The 17,369-nt window shown below is 42.8% G+C and overlaps 2 protein-coding genes across 5 annotated transcripts in view; one reads left to right on the top strand and one right to left on the bottom strand.

Annotated features, from left to right (window-relative positions):
• The first annotated feature begins 233 nt into the window (after window positions 1-233).
• On the top strand, window positions 234-13,267 carry LOC310815498 (mediator of RNA polymerase II transcription subunit 30). Of its 2 annotated transcripts, none has more exons than XM_083685301.1 (5): window positions 234-248; window positions 9,534-9,752; window positions 11,269-11,427; window positions 11,618-11,707; window positions 12,353-13,267. In XM_083685301.1, exons 2-5 carry the CDS (start codon window positions 9,540-9,542, stop codon window positions 12,446-12,448), a joined length of 558 nt encoding a protein of 185 aa, XP_083541427.1. In that variant the 5' UTR covers window positions 234-248; window positions 9,534-9,539; the 3' UTR covers window positions 12,449-13,267. The 2 variants fall into 2 exon arrangements, with proteins under 2 accessions (XP_083541427.1, XP_083541426.1); XM_083685300.1 differs by lacking the exon at window positions 234-248 and adding an exon at window positions 8,856-8,986.
• Window positions 12,640-17,369, bottom strand: part of ext1c (exostoses (multiple) 1c) — a 51,671-nt gene continuing 46,941 nt past the window's right edge. For all 3 annotated transcript variants that reach the window (XM_083685296.1, XM_083685294.1, XM_083685295.1), the window contains exons 5-12: window positions 17,086-17,205; window positions 16,423-16,555; window positions 16,131-16,249; window positions 15,464-15,559; window positions 15,119-15,205; window positions 14,439-14,599; window positions 14,122-14,293; window positions 12,640-13,972 (exon numbers count right to left, since the gene is read on the bottom strand). In XM_083685296.1, the coding sequence (XP_083541422.1) occupies window positions 13,787-13,972; window positions 14,122-14,293; window positions 14,439-14,599; window positions 15,119-15,205; window positions 15,464-15,559; window positions 16,131-16,249; window positions 16,423-16,555; window positions 17,086-17,205 (1,074 nt within the window). In that variant the 3' untranslated portion in view covers window positions 12,640-13,786. The remainder of the gene's footprint in view (window positions 13,973-14,121; window positions 14,294-14,438; window positions 14,600-15,118; window positions 15,206-15,463; window positions 15,560-16,130; window positions 16,250-16,422; window positions 16,556-17,085; window positions 17,206-17,369) is intronic.

The following is a 17,369-nucleotide window of genomic DNA, read 5'->3' on the forward strand; positions in this document are numbered from 1 at the left end:
TTACACTTGACACAGCTTCAAGGACACAAAGGGGGAAATGTTTATTTCATTTGTTTTCTCCCTGTAACACCCTGTACTCTCACCAAGTGTGAAAGCACAGCCTGACAAAGCAAAGCCATTGTAGGAAGGCCTTATCACCTGCCTTATCGTACCACACACATTTCCTGGTATAGGGCACAGTCTGACAGATAAACCAGTGCTCCTGCTACAGTATAATCATTCCTACTACTGTAGTTAATCTTCAAAGGGTAAGTTTGAGGCATTTTATTTATTTGAAGTACCATGGATTTGATGTGTACATCTATTGATTAGAAAAACCTTTAAAACTATGTGCTGCTTGGAAGCAGTAAAATGCACCCAAGTGTCAGAGGAACAGAGGAGGACAGGGACTGGGTTATAAACTTCACACAGTTTGATTTCTTACAATGCAACTTGAACTAGGTATTGAGGTACCTCATCACTGAGGTATTAAAAATGCCAAAGAATAAGGCAATAGACTCTTAGGGTGGAATCCTAACTCGAGATCTGCTCCCTTAAATTGAATCATCGCACAGATTTCCCATTGAAGTCAACGCAAGATTTACGCAAATGTCAGAGTAACACGCGTAGATCTCAAGTTAGGATTCCACTCTCAGTCTATAAACTGTTCCAAAGTCGTGGGTGTTGTGCTTTATCATGCAGAAGTCCTAAAGGTGTAGTCGAGTTCTGTTGACATAAGATATGTTGCAGGAACTCACATACAATGTAAACAAATATCTTAAATAAATATCTGAACTAAACTAAAAGCATGCAATTCTGGAGTATTTAACAAAACACTCGTTCTTACTTTACTATTGGATGTGATTTGCATTTTTTTTTTTTGTGGGGCACTCTTATATTTTTTTATTGGATAGAGATAGTGAAGAAAGACAGGAATGCAAAGAGGAGAGGGTATGTCAGCAGGGCATGGGCCAAATTCGAACCCATACCAACATGGGCATATGTGTGCACTGTAGGCCATGGTGCTAGACCACTGGACCACCCCAGGCCACAACATGTCCCTTAAAACATGTGACTGTAAGAGTGGGGCAGGTGAGATGCAAATGCAGCTTTTTGAAGTGAGATTTGCATGGCTAACTAGCGAAAGTAACAAGGCAATCTATTTGCGTCACAGTCTGAACAATTAACCCCTCTCTGTACGCTTACAATCCCAATCATATTTTCCTATACTGTTCCTATACGTAGGTCTATCTGAACTGAAGTCTAAAAAAATACCTATTGATGTTATAATATTTCCATTGTATGAGTTTATGATGAAAACGTATTTGTACTTGACTTAAACAGATATTTAACTTATTCAATAATTCTATTAAGTCTTGACAATCATTATAATTCACTTAGAAAGTGGAGAAAGTAAGAAAATAGGGTTCATATTGTTCTACTGTTTGGATGTAACTGGTTTGGTATGCCAGTCTGTTTGCTGAGATTGCTGAGCTCACCAATGCTTTTTTTTCGTGTTGGTTTTGGCAAGCCTAAGGTTTTGGCTTGTTTTTTCAGTGGATTCCTTACTTTCATTGATCCAAAGCCTAGAATCAACACTAGACATTGACAGCTCTCTTATGCCTGCACAAATGATGTGATGGAACACACCAGGCTAACCACAAACACCTGTCAAGCCAATTGTCCCATTACTTTTGGGTACCCTAAAATAGGGGGACTATGTATAAAAAGTTTTGTAATTTCTGAATGGTGAAACCAATTTGTTCACAAATACCATAAAATAAAAGCTGAGAACCTGTACTTTTAACCTCATAGTAATTGTTTGATTTAAAATTAAAACTTTTGGAGTGCAGAGCCAAAAGAAGAAAAAATGCTTCATTGTCCAATTACTTACACAGGGCACTGTAAGTAATTGTAATACAATTATGCAAATTAGATGATTAATATGCAAATTCAATATGTCTAAATCTACATTGCAAACATTATTACAACAATATTCAGTCCAATCATTTATAAAAAAGCGACCATACTGTTATCAGTGACACTACTACCTTTGTGCAGAACACAATTTGTAACTCTGAAATTACACATATTTGTGATCTATTTCAAACATTTTCTGTGCAAATTAGTTATAAAACATGCGATCAATACTATGGTGTGCCGATGTTGACACACACAAATTCACTTATGACGAAGCCATGTATCTTCAGATATACACTTTTTCCAAATATTGAGATATAGGCTAATCTGAGATAAAGTACACAGTTATACAACTTTTATGAGAAATATGCTCATTATTTAAGGCCTAATTGATTGAAAATAGACAAATCGTTACTAAATGATTGGTTTCAACATTAAATAGCAAATTTTGCACTACAGCACTATATTTTAATTTTAAGGTCTCCAATCCTTTAGTCCTTTAAAGAGCAATTTTCAAATCGTTATTGATCAACTTCAGTAATTCAATATGTTGTCGCATTTTAGAATATTTTGATGAGAATTTCAGTTTTAATAAATTTGATCAAGCTTTCAACAGTTATCACCAACACCGAACACTGTAGACTACATCTCTCAAATACGTAGCAAAAGGTGAACAAACACACCAGCACCGCTTTACCCATAGGAAATTGCATGACGGCGCAGAGTGGAGTTATCAACAATAAGACAGCAACATCATTTTTAGTAGAATAAAAATACTGATTTTGTTGACTATTCCACTCTTGGCACAATACTGTCATGCTACTGGAAATCTGCTATCTTATTTGCAAGCCATTAGCCAGCATGTTTATTCCGTCATCAGTCTAGTAGCTATACTTCTGGCCACTATAAAAATGGCTTAACAAAGCACTAACCAGAGCATAACCTGGAACTTGAAATTTCTCTGAAGAGCTACTCAAATAAGATGTCTTCATGCCGCTCAGCTATGTCTGCTCTGAAAGGTTCTTCGCCCTACAGGAGGGAACTGGCATCTTTGCTCCATCGCTCAAGTTGGATCCTTATGGTACGCAAATATTTGTTGATGCTAAGGATGTTAATGCAACTTGTGTTCGAGTAGTCTCGAAAAGATGCCAGTCAGTGTCTTGTCGATGACGCCCAGAGCTCTCACCCTAGCCAGATTCGGGTGGGGAAGGGACTGTATAAGGTCCATGAAATGGTGATGGTGGTAGTATACAGCAGCTGCATTATAGCACAGGATGTTTACTCTGTTGCCAATGAAGGTTACTCTATCTGTTTTTTAGGCCGAAGGTGTCAAGATGGGACCCCCACACCGGGTGGGGAATGCCAGCCTCATCAGAGCCAAGGGTCATGAATCTTCCACTAGTCAGGGTGACTCAAAGTCCTCATAATGTGTGGAAGGCAAATCATTTTGTAGAACTATAATTGCAGTTATTACTCATTTTGTAGAACTATAATTGCATAATTTAAAGAACACATTGCAGAGTCATATATATGTACAATCAAGGTTAGTCTAGGAGACATTACCGCGCGGTTGGGTGCTGGGGGGAGAGATAAAGGGGACCCCTGGGTACCCCCAGTTTATTCATGGGATCGGAATGTTGAGAAGATAGTCCAAGAAAGAGACTTATATGGCCTGACCATACTATGTTATGGAATGTATAGGAAGCTTTCTCTCCTGTAAGTACTGCGCTTTGTTCTTTGACTTACTCTGGTTATCTCTTAGAGAAAGACACTATTGTACTCCTGCAAGCTTGTATTACATTTATTATTAATCATTGTTATTAGATTTGTACATGTCTTCATTCACTGAATTTTGGAGTTTGATACCCAACCGAATTCATTTGGAAGAAAGGATCATTTTCCTCCACAAACGCTTGTGGAATTTGATGTCCCTGTGAAGACAGCTTGTGTGTTCAGGTTGCGCACCTTGTAGTAGTTTTAGCCTGCTGCTCGGCCAATTTATCAGCTATGACCAAGGTTGTATTGAAGCTGGTCACACTTTTACATTTCTGCTGTGCTTTTTTCCTCCACACATTCCAACTTAATCTCCAAATGTTCTTCCACTAGTCAGGGTGACTTCAAAGTCCTGATAATGGTTGTGGAAATTGATCTCCCTGTGAAGGCAGTTCCCTGAATCCGAAGTGACTTGTTCACTAAGCATAGCTTCGGCGAGTTGAATGTCCACAAGACCTCTGGCTTCCACTAAAAGTCACGACTTGAGCCAGCTGCTTGGCAACTGCTGAACATCTTTTCCAGCCAACTTGTTCAAGACTGTGTTGATTACACCATCAACCTTTCTGATGGAGACATTCATAGATTTGTGTATTGTGTGTACTTGCCATCTTGAAATGTTGTTTTTACATCTTTGTTCATCAGAACTTTTGGTTCAGTCAGTTCTTGCTTCTTTTTACCAGTTGCTTGAGTTTGTCTTCCATCTCCATGAATGAGTTGTTCATGTCTTCTTGGTTGTCCATTTCTTTCCATTTTCTCCACTTTCCTCCACACCCTAAGTTAATCTCCAAATGTTCTTTCTCCTCTTTTAATTCTGAGTTTTCCTTTAATTCTGAGTGCACAACAGCTAGTTTCACCTCCTGCTACAACAGCATGTTTGATTTCTGTTATGTTTGGCTCCTACATTTTGGGATTGAGAATGGCTCATTGATGTGTCTAGTCACCTCCTCTTTATTCCTCCTTTTTTTGTAGACTGAGGAAAGTATTGTGCATCCTCCCCACAAATACCTGGAGTGCTGGATGACTAGTAACAGACATCTGTTGTATTTATGACTCAGGAGTCAGCCGTTTGCGCTCTTGAATAAACTATATTGTTACCCCATACATACATTTAAAATCAGGCCATTGGTGAAGCTGTCAACAGAATTCCCCTCTTCAGTCGTAGCAATGCTTGCACAGGCCATTGCACCAAGAATGACACAGAATCAGAATCAGAATCAGAATCACACACACACACACACACACACACACACACACACACACACACACACACACACACACACACACACACACACACACACACACACACACACGCACACGCTCCCTCCCTAATCATAGACAATCAGAATTAGGTCTAAACAATCATACATAATTTTAAGATGCTATCCTGACCAAATATAACCAAAACAGCAGCCACATAAAGCAAAAGCATGGGGTTGGGATAAAATTCCTAGTCAGATCTCTGGATGTAAGGATCGACCTGTGTCAGCTAAACTGGCATTTTAAACATACTTTGATGCTATATAAGGTTGGTTTATGCTGACCACTAGGGCCCCCAGCCCCCTCGGTGCTTACATCGAGCGTAACACCTGGGCCCCTTCGTACATACAGTGCATGCTTAAAATGAGAGCCTCTCAGAGAGTACAATGCTTCTGTACAACTGAGCCACTGGTTGGCACGCTACAATATGCTGTGACATGATACAATATTCACCAACAAGTCAGTTCATTCTGCATAACAGGACAGTTTGAAGGGCATCATATTATGGAAAGCCGTTCGTTATTTGACTTACCGTAACTAGCTATCCCTTTATTTTAGCTAGCTGCCTATTTTCTCTAGCTAGCTGCCCATATGATTCAGCTTGTTAACAGAAATTAGTTAGCTAGCTTCCATTTTTGCCAGCTAGCTGCCCTTACAACCAAATTAGCTGCACTAAAAAGCCAGCTAGTTAACTAAATATCAGCTTAAAACTCAGCTGTCTAACTAGTTAGGTGGCACACAACTTAACTAGATAGTTAGGTGGCATTTGTTTGTGGGTCGTCTGTGTGAAAGGGGTATAATATAAAAGGGTAGCTAGGGACAGTGGGTAGAAAAAAAGTTAAAACAACATGCCATAGTCATGATGCTTAAATCAAAGCTACTAGCTAGCTAACTATTAGTGCTATAAGTTCAAAACAACTATTAGTTAGAAACATGGGATGCTGTGGCCGTGGGAATAAAAACCTCATTGAGACCTTATTAGTTAGTGGTTTTGTGAAACATTCAAAAAAATATGCCAAAAGCTATATTTCTTCATACACTAACACATATATAAGAGACCCAATCCATACTTAAAGATTAAGGAAAATCCCATTCATTTTTTCCGTAGTCCGTCTGTTTTTAGATCCACGGAAGTAGATAATGCTAACGTTGACATGCAAATTGTTGACAGCTCTTACAAGGTCTTTTTTCCCCCTCCCCATTGATGGGGTGTGGCTTATATGCATAGTCTCTACCAAGTAATTTCAGAAACCTTTGTTGGTTGTTCAGCCAATGAAATAAAATTTCAAGCAACATAACTCTCCCTGTGTCAGGCAGGTATATAAGACATTTCTTGGTAGGAAAGGCCACAGCCACATATTTCTGAAATATGGACCACAAACATTGGAATAGTGGTGCTTCCAAAAGAAAAGCCAAAAAAGAAAAGGAGGCAAGAGAGGCAGTTTTGCTTCAAAGAGTTCCACTCATTGCCAACTTCTTTCAAAAACCCTCTGATAGTAATAATGATGACAGCAGCACTATTGTCAGCTGTTAAGGAAGGAACTAGCACTAGTTCAGTTTCCAGTAATGTTGTCACTCCCCCAGAGCCATCCTTTAAAGGTGAACCCTCAACAGCTAATGGTATACAAGAACCATCATTTCCACCTCAGAAGCAGTCGGGCAGTTCACAAGAATCAAATCAGCAACCAAGCCATTCCTGGTGCTATGAGGTCACTGACCTTGCATTATGGCAAAAAAACTTCCAGTGACATTGTTAAGTCAGTGCTTATTGAAAGAGGAGCAGTCCCCTTCCAAAACCGCTGTGAAAAATACCCAGCTTCAGTCCGAGATAGAGCACTTGGTGGAAAGACTAGAAGTTTCAACAATGAAGGTTTCTAGACAGTGGCTACTGTACTCACCCTCAACAGGTTGTGTGTACTGTTTTGCATGCAAACTGTTCTCCAGCAAGCTCGATGGGTTTAGTGACTGGAAGCACTCTGAAAGAATAGGGGAACACGAAAAGAGTGCAGAACACAGATCATGCATGCTTGCCTTGCACCAGTGGACAAAGGGCAGTGCTATAGATGCAGATCTCATGCAGCAACTTGATGGGGAACGTAAATACTGGAGGGACATTTTGAAAAGAGTTGTAGCAGTAATGAAGTTCTTGGGTGAAAGAGGACTTGCGTTTAGGGGAGATGATGAACGGTTTGGGTCAAACCATAACAGTAATTTCCTTGGCATCCCAGAATTTATATCACAATTTGACCCATTCTTAGCTGAACATATTAAAAAGTTTGGCGGAAAAGGAAGAGGCACAGTGTCCTATTTGTCATCGACGATATGTGAGGAACTCATTGAGCTAATGGGTCAGAAAACTCGCCAAACAATAGCAGATGAGATTCGGGATGCCAAATATGTTTCAATTGTTGACTCCACCCCAGACCTGTCACATGTGGACCAATTGACGTTCATATTCTGGTTTGTTAACAGCAGCGGGAATGTGGTGGAGTGATTCCTGGGCTTTGAGCCAATTGAGAGCCACACTGGTAAAAGTTTAGCAGACTGTGTGACTTTGATGGTGGAGGGCCTTGGGTTGGACCTCTCAAACTGTAGAGGTCAGTCATATGACAATGCAAGCAACATGCCAGGAAAATACAATGGGCTACAGGCCCACCTAGAAACAAAAAAAACCTTCGATAGAGTATGTGCCTTGCACAGCACATTCACTTACTTTAGTTGGTGTTAACATCTTAGACGGCAGTAGCCCAGAGGCTGACAAGTTTTTTAACATGTTGCAGTCACTGTATACATGTTGCTCTTCATCCACACACAGATTGGGGAAAGTCTTTCGGAAGACAGATGTCAGACTGACATTAAAATCGCTGTCCAGTCCTCGGTGGAGTGCTCGGGCAGAGTCAACCAAGGCACTGTGGAGAAATTACACCCACATTAGAGAGGCCTTCACTGGTATGTCCAATGATGCTAATGAGAAAAGAGATACTCGAATTGAGGCTGCTGGACTATGTGCTAAATTGGACACCTTTGGTATGACAATTGGAGATGGTGTTCATGGCACATTTCTGGGACATCATACTTCACTGGTCCCACGCTACAAGCATGCACCTACAGAAAAGTGACATTGACATCTCTGTAGCAGCACAGCTTTTGTCTTCGTTGAGGGATTTTGTGGTGGGACAGCGAGACCAGTTTGAAGCTTTTGAAAGGGCAGCCTTAAATGTGACAGGTGTCTCTCAGTCATATAAGCACGATCTTCAGCGAAAAACATTTGCAGATGTGTGTGGTGTGACACTTGAGGAGGTGGAGAAGGGAGAAGTTCAAAATAGAAACATTTTATGTGGTCATTGATAAGCTAGAGGTATGCCTTGAACATCGCTTGGAAGCTTACAAGCATTTGACCTGTCTCTTTGGAGATCAGTTTATGTCAAATCAGGTGTCTAACAGTGATGTAATAGTGGAAAAGGTAAATGCACTCTTGGCTGCATATCCATCAGACCTGGACATAAACGTTGCCAACAAACCCATCCAATTCAAGTCTTTCATGTCTGACTCTGAGGGTGAGAAGTGCCCAACAAAATTGCTTGAGACGTTGCAGGCACTTAATCTGCAGTCAGTGTTCCCCAATGTTTTCGTGGCACTTCGGATTAGTCTAACTTTGCCAGTGACAAACTGCCAGGGTGACATTTTCCCTTTTAGGCAGAATAAAAAATGTGTGTGTGTGTGCGCGCAGGGGCCTCACGGGACTATGATCCGGCCCTGATTGCACATGAATAATAAAGCCAACCTCCTTATAGTTCCTATCGTCCCATGGCATCGGTGAAAGTCAAGGAACATTGTCACCTTCATTCAGACTATATGCCAATCTTTAGCGCCATCTGCTGGAGGCTAGTGTCTACAAATCAGGAAGTGACGTAGGGAAAAGCTAACGTGTTTCTTGTTGTTGATTGTTGTTTGAAAACGGCCAGGAGAGTTGAATGAACACATTGTTTTAGTTTCAACCCACAATCAAACACCTACTATACATTACAATAGCGTTAGAAGGATATCCATTTGCAACGTAAGTAGATGCCTCTTTGTTTTGCTACCTAACATGCCTGAGTGTGTTTCTTCTTACTTAGTCAAATGCATTCATGCTTTACTGTTAGCCACTACTAGCCAGTTAGCAGAGGTGGCTATTGTCCGTCTCTATTTGATGCATGTTATTCTCCTAGTTAGGCATTTCCAATTTGCGGTTTCCCGTGTTCATTTGAAAGGCATTTTCATATCCCTGAATAGACAATACTAGGAAGGCAGTAGTCTTCTGGATTGCGTGCTAGTGTGTAGCTAGCCAACCTGACACTGGACTGGGATCTGCCCCTCCCCTCTGGTCAAGCGCATCCATTTGAATGTGTTTTTCTTTGGAATACTTTATTTTCTGTACCAAAAAAAAACAGCTGGTGAGTGATATTCAATACCCCTCCACCTAGCTGTATTTTCAGAAGGGTGTCATAAAAAATGTTTTTTTTTTTTCAAATGACTAGTTGAATGAATCATTATATTGATCTATTTCTGTCGTAGATGTACACTGACGGAATTGTCATTGTGCTCTCTTTTTCCCCCTCTAGGTACAGATGTCTACTTCTTTACCTCAGAAGGGGCCAGCTCTGAGCGGTATGCCCCCCCAGCAGCAGTCCCACCTGCCCCCTGGCTCAGGCCCAGGCCAGCCCCCCCAGGGAGCCCTGCGGGAAATCTCCCCAGTCTTCCTCTGTCGCATCGGCCAGGAAACGGTCCAGGACATTGTCACACGCACCATGGAGATCTTTCAGATCACACGAGCCACTCAGGTACTCTATCCTTGTGAACTCGTTTAGTGCCCAGGGTGAATAAAGTTGCCCACATTGTCAACATTCTAGAGTGCCAAGGGTGACTGTATTCACCAAAAATGCATACATGATGAGGCTTCATTTTTGTAGCCAATCAAAGTATTGTTGCGAGGTAAATACCACATACAACACTTGGCACTCTAGGTGGTGAGTGTTCCAGAATTCTTTGGCAGTTAGTGAGTTAATGTCCTCTGTTCACTGTTGAAAAGGGCCAGCTGAGTTTGTCTAGTTCAGTGCTGACTGTTTGAGTATTGCTTTATCATATAATGGTAAAGAAAGGTTTTGAGAGTCTGCCACAAACATTGTTCCATACATCTAAACTGAGTGCTGGTAAAAAGCTGCAGGATGTACAATGCTTACAGTGACTCAATAACAGGCTTAGGTGGGCCACGGACACCACGGACTTAGGTGCCCCCACGGGCATGGGGCAGAGTCATGGCTGCTGAGGGGTCAAGGGCCATGTTTTGTTTTATATATATACATATGTATATATAGGAGACAGCTTTTAAACGGTCAGTTTTGGTGTCTTGTAATGAATGCTTGACATGAATCAAGGACAGTTTGATTGACAAAGTTGGCTGGTACACACTCAAAACACTATGATAAGATGATCCTCCTAGAAGCTGGTTTTACATCCCTGCTGTAGGAATGAATAATAACCTGAATTATAACCTATCCCAGCCTTACTGTATACAAACAAGTAGTCAGCTGGTGTATGCTTTCCAGCTAGTTGGCCATTTTATTATCCATGTTGATCAATCAGCATATCAATAATCCCTTAATATTCCAACCCTCATGCCCACCCCTGTCCCTTATTTGGCTCGGACTGTTGTTCCTCTGCGACCTCTCTCTGGCTCTGTCCTCCTCCAGAGCCCGAGTGTTTTCCTGCTGCTTAGCCCTAGCTTGCTGCTGCTACAGGGATTTAATGGTGCCACATTGAAAATGACTTAAATTGCATTTAACATATGTTAATTACAAAATGACAGAAAAAAACAACATACAACTGGTAAATGATATCATTCTTTTTGGCGGTTGTGTGTGCTTTTAATGCTACTCTTCACCTGGCTTCATCAAGTCTGGCTCTTTTGCTTCATGATTAATCGATGAAAAATGGACACTTGCAGTACATGCACAGCTCCAGCGGTATCAATGGTTCAATTCGGAGCCTTCAAAGGATCGACTGCGACTCTTAAGCCATCCCCTCGATAACCACCACCGCCACAGTGGTGTCTCACCGTGAGCGTTTGCCAAGGCTTTTTATTCTGTTCATTCTAATAATACACTCCAGCAACGCTTTCTACCGCCAGTCGCCCCCTGCTGCTTGTGTAACCGCATTGCATGAAAGTGCATCTTTGAGGAAGTAAACAGGGAGTGTTTTTTTTATTTGTTGCAAAATTTGAGGCATTTTCCTTAGGGCTGCCTAAATCCCCTGGCCTTTTTGTCTGTGTGACTGTGGTGGTCCCCTCCCTCCTACCAGCTGCCTAACGGTGTGACCCAGAGCCAGGCTGTGTACCAGGACCGCTTTGGGAAGCTGCAGGAGCACCTGAGGCAACTGGCCTTACTCTTTCGCAAGCTTCGCCTCCTCTACGAGCGCTGTGTCGAGATGACCTCTGACCTGCAGGAAGGACCCGCAGAGGTGGGGCTCACAAACTGACAATCTGTCTGTCTGACTGCCTGCTTGCCCCTTTGTCTGTCTCTCTCTCTTCTGCCTATTCCTTTGTCTGATTCCCTTTCAGATGTGAATCATCATAGGCCCAAGTATACATTTTGTGTGCTAATTATGAGTTGTCAGTATAAATGGTGTCCTTGCTTGTGGTCGTTCTTAGCTGGTGCCCTACATGGGAGAGGACATACCCTCTGTGCGGGTGGAGCCCTGCAGTCCAGCAGTGAACCAGGAGAGACAAGAAGTGCTGGAGGTTTGTAATGTCTTTCTTTGTGTCTGAGTAAATAAATGTCTGCATACCTTGTTTTGGTACCTATCCGAGTTAGTACAGAGACAAATACTTGTGGGGGGTTATCAGTTTGAGAGACACCACTTGATTTCAAATCACGGCACAGGCTCAGACTGTTGCACTTATAATATATGCCATTTAGCTGACGTTTCTATCCAAAGCGACTTACATTGCAGTGAGTGCATACATTTCAGTATATAAGGTCCCAGCAGGAATCAAACCCACAAGCCAAGCGTTGTTAGGGCCATGCTCTACCAACTGAGCCACAGAGGGACCACAGTGACCACTTGAATGTAAGGGGCCTGGTTTAAAGTAGCTGTCCCTGACCCTGGTCCTGGAGAGGGACTGGGGAAGCTCTAACACACCTGATTCAGCTCACAAAGGTTTTAGTTTGACTTGAAACGGATGTTTCAGTTCTGTCCAGGAATTCAAGCCCGTGTAGCTCTCCAGGACCAGGGTCGGAGACCACTGATTCAAATCTAGCGACTTATATTTTGGACATTTCAAGAACTATTTAACAACCAATGTCGGTGGATAACCAATTCTCACCACAGAGAAAGTGTTGTCTCTTGATTGTGACTGTTTGTTTCTCTGTCGTGCGACCCACAGAAAGTGAGGCAGAAGAACCAGGAGATGAAGATTCTGATGGACCAGATGAGGAACCTGCTATGGGACGTCAACGCGATGCTGACACTCAGGAAATGATCACGCCCGACCACGCCCCTTCCCCTCTCTCTCTGCACTTCGTAATACCCTCCAACTCCTCTTGATCTGGTGCTATCCCACAAGGGTCTGAGACCACAGGAAATAGACATACTTGTCCTGTACTGTATGGCGCTTCCAGAAGCAGCTGATGACTAGAGACATGGAATGAATTGAATTGACTTTGAATTGAGTTGTTTTTTTTTTTACGCCATGAACGTTCAAATCAGTTTGTGTACTGTGTATGTCTCTTGTCTGTTAATGTTTTCTTACTTCAGTGTGTGTGTGTGTGTGTGTGTGTGTGTGTGTGTGTGAGTGAGTGTGAGAGAGTGTGTTCAGACCTGCCAAACCTTGGGTAAAAAGCCTTGCCTTTTCTGGTGTGTTGGCTGGTAGGACTTTGATCATACTCTGCCCCTGAGCACTGACTCAAGCCCAGCTAAGCTAGTCTTACAAATTCCACTTCAAAGCACAGTGGCTGATCTAGTGTCAGTGCTTTAAAGCTGCAGAAAACTCTGCCCTTTGTGTCCAAACAAACACTAGTGAGTTTCACCTAGTATTCGAGTTGTAGACAATGGGATATGATCCCACATTAGCCCCAAGGCAGCTATACAATGTGAGTGTGTGTGTGTAAGAGATTAGTGAGATTAGTGTCTTGAGTGCTGGGCAATACACCTTAAGGGTGTTATCCTGCATGCCAAGTCAAAAGTACCAAGCAAGCATGTGAATCTATTTTTGTACACGGTGCAGGATCTTACAGACGCACAAGCAATAGATTAGAGTCTTCTTTTTCTACAAAATGAATAAATTATAAAACCACGTTTTCATGCTTGTCTTTTCCTTTCACAAAAAAAAGAAATCGTTAAATATTTGATGTTATGGTTTGATATTTTGATTCCACATGAGGTTAATACTCGCTTTTGCACTTAAGAAAAGAAATTATTTTTATTGGTCTTAGTTACGACCTGATGTGAAATGAACCAATCGCTTTGCAACCTTCCTGACCTGCAGCCAGAGTGCTTGGCACCATTAATAGTTCACTTGGTGCCTTTGATATGAAATATTGTTACTCAAACAGCAATGGGAGTGGCAGCTTTATCAAGTGTTCACATGCCACGTCTCATCCATGGAGAACCAATCACACGATGATATAAGGCCTCCCACGTTTCTTCCTCCAATTGCTCATCTTCCCAGACCCCTTGGATATAGGCTCCACTTCTGGCTTTCGGTTCTGGTCCCTTAGATTCTCTCTTTTGTTGGCAGACCAGTCCACCAGGGTCTGTCTGTCCATGTAACCCCGAGAAGGATTCCATGTTTCACTGACTGTCCGTCCATCTGTCAGTCTCAGGCACGCTCCAGGTCTTTGTACTTCTTGCGTAGGACAGACACCTGGTCCTTGAATAGCACTGGGTCCAGTCTGAACTGGGAGTGCACCAGGGGCATGTAGCCGAACCAGCTGGCAAAGGTGTTGACACACTCTTGCCTCTGGGTAAAGTGCTCTGGGTTGGCCCAGGGAGCGCTCTTCGTACCCTGTGAGGTGGAGAGAAGGGAAGATGAGAGATAAGTATTGCAAGTAGTTGGCCTAACATTGGCTGACTTTCATGGGTAATTGTTTTGTGTTGACTCTGAATCCTGAACACCCACTGGCCAGGGTCAAAGAGAGAAGGGCGTGGCCGTACCTGTGGGCTGGGCAGCTCCTTGTACTGCTTCCTCTGGGCGACTTTGATTGGCGGCATGTGAGTAACGGAGGAAACCAGGAAGTTCATCAGGATGTCTTCACAGTTGGAGGAGCGGTCTACCAACGCTCGCAGGGAGGGGGGCAGATAATGTGAGAACAAGTAGTGATAGTACCTGAGGAAAAAGATGAGATAATTAAGAGACAGAAAAGTGACCGTAGACCTTTGAATTCAAAGACTTAGTTAACCCCCCCCCCCCCCCAATACACACACACACACACACACACACACACACACACACAACGGACATGGTGTGTCACCTGTGGTAGAAGGCGGCTCCAGTCAGAACAATGGAGTATTCGTTGGTCCATTTGGAGGTGTAGCCCCACGCATGCTTTAAGGGGTCCCAGAAGTGACTCCTGGGGGGGTAGCCTACGATGCGCTCAGGAAAACTACGCCACACCAAGAAGGCAAAGTTCACCTGCAGTACACAAATACGTACAGTGCTCTGTGTAAGTAATGGGACAGTGAAGCATTTGTTCTTCTTTTGGCTCTACACGCCAAAAGTTTGGATTTGAAATCAAACAACTCCGGTTAAAGTAGAGATGCTCAGCTTTTATTTGATGGTATTGATGGTATGCGTACATATTGGTTTCACCATTCAGAAATGACAACACTTTTTATGCACAGTCCCCCTGTTTCAGGGTACCCAAAACTGATGGGACAAACTTTTGGAGTGTAGGGCCAAAAGAAGAGAAAATGTTTCACTGTCCCATTACTTACGCAGGGCACTGTACAGTATAACCTTTGTTTAGAGATTATCAGTAGGGCAAATAACAAGTCCATTTTAGTGGGTGCAGTTTCCTGTCTGGCTTTGTCTCTGCCTAAAGGAGTTTGATCATACATTTGTGATGTGAGGTTGCCAGGTGAAGAACAGTGTGTCGCTAAGTTAGTTAGTTAGTTCATGTTACGTCACGTAAAAAGAAAGATTGAGACACACCTCACTCGTCAGCAGCACTGTATCCTCATCCAGACTCAGCACTGCCTCTGTCTCTATAGCCACATGGGGCAGGAAACGGCTGCTCGTCTACGGGGGAGGGAGAGAGAGAAAGAGAATAAGTGAGAGAGAAAGATAAAAATAGACAATAAAAAATAACAGGTTTGTAACTTGAAAGAGAAAGATGGATGAGGTGACTGACTGAAGATGACTGTCATGCTGTCACTCTCATGGCCTGACTGGTTTGCGAGAGAGAGAGAGAGAGAGAGAATGAGGGAGAGAGGGAGTGAGAGTGTCATGCTGTCACTGGTGTCTCTACAGGAGTTGAGTTTTGACGCTGTCTGTCACCTTCCTCCTGCCATCTGTCACTGTGAGGGGGACCGGCATCGAGGGCCACTTAGACCTGTGGGGGGGCGGCTTCTCACTGTTCCACAGGATGACAATCTGAACAGGTGGGAGAAATAGAAAGTGACAACAAGAAGGCATGTACAGAAGCTTTTGTGTCTAACAATATACAGTACCAGTCAAAAGTTTGGACACACCTTAACAAGAGTGTGCAAAGCTGTCATCAAAGCAAAAGGTGGCTACTTTGAAACATTTGTTTAACACTTTTTTGTTTACTACATAATTCCATGTGTTCCTTCATAGTTTTGATGTCTTCAATATTAATCTACAATGTAGAAAATAATAAAAAATAAAGAAAAACCATTGAATGAGAAGGTGTGTCCAAACTTTAGACTGGTACTGTACAAATGCATACACAGTATACAATCAAGTATGACTACTACCGAAGTAGTCAAGTTACTATCACGTAACTATTGGGTAGACAATCGAAGATCATAGGTTGTTATCAAGATGAAATAAATGTGCTTTATACTTGATGTGAAGCTGTCTACTTACGACCTGTGTTACATTCACTTATCCTACATTAACTCTTATAATGACAGACAGACAGACAGACAGACAGACAGACAGACATAGTAAAACACACAAGTGCTTTGGGGAGCTACTCTACCTGTGAGCAATACTTGGACTTAGACACCACCTGTAGCAGCTTCATGATTGGCTGAGATTGAGACACCAATGGGGAGACAGCATGAATGACAGCGGTGAACTCCTGACCTGGGCTCACCCCTGTAAAGGAGGAGGAGGCAGAGGAGGAGGAGGAGGAGGAAGAAAGAGAGAAGAAGACAAGACGACCAGACAAACAGAATTAGGGTCACGATACTGTTATACTGCTACTTGGTCAGAGTCAACAGTCTGACCGGGTGCAGCCAGATGGGTTTAGTGAGGTGAGGTGTGGTTACCTAGGCTTAGGTAGTAGAAGGGGAAATGGGCCAGGTGAGTAGAGTATTCAGGCAGCACCAGCAGGCCGCCTGGCAGGGCGTTCCACATATACTTATTCCTGGAGACATGGGAGAACACTCGGTCCTTAATGATCTGAGAGAGAGAGGGGGGAGGGGGAGGGGGGGGGGACAAGGTTAATACAATTTCCTCTACGTATTTGGTGTATGTTTGTTTGACTTGAGTTTATATTTTTGGAGCGCCTGGTGTACAAATATAGGCCTGTATCAATTTAGCAAAAATGGTGTTTGATGTGACATTTGCCCTATGCTAGGTTTACTATATGTCTGTATTCTTATGATCAACGAAAACATTTTGTTGGCTTGGCAACTTCTGGTTAAACCTGAAATAAATAATATCTCAATATTTCAATCAAACAAACAAACAAACAAACAAACAACCACTATATCACTATACTTCCAGTGAACATGAACTTTCCCAATGCAACCACTAGGTGGCAGTGTAGGAGAAGATACAAGTACACACAGTCCATGCAATCTACTTTGAAACCTGCTCTCAGGGGGTAAATTCCTTCCTGTTGAAGCTCCTTATCATGAACCTCCAGGGTGGTGGTGGTGGGTGGGTGGGTGGTTGTGTGTGTGTTTGGGGGGGGGGGGGGTCTTTACCTCCAGAGTGGTGAGCACTATCTTGTCCACAGAGGAGAAATAAGCCTCCCATAGCATCTGGGTGCGCTGCCTGAGAGCTAGAACCCTCTCATTGCCCACCGCCCGCACTGTGGAGGGGACCTGAGGAAAGAGGGAGGGAAGGAGGAAAAGAGAAAAGGAGACATCTTTATTCAGTGTATTCAGCAGGGTGAAACATCCAAAATGTACAGATCAAAATGGACGTTGTAGAAAACACACAGTTCTCTACTCTACTACAGTTTTCTCAACCTATCTACATATTCTCT

This window comes from Argentina silus (assembly GCF_951799395.1).
Source record: "Argentina silus genome assembly, chromosome: 14".
In the NCBI taxonomy this organism is placed as follows: Eukaryota; Metazoa; Chordata; class Actinopteri; order Argentiniformes; family Argentinidae; genus Argentina; species Argentina silus.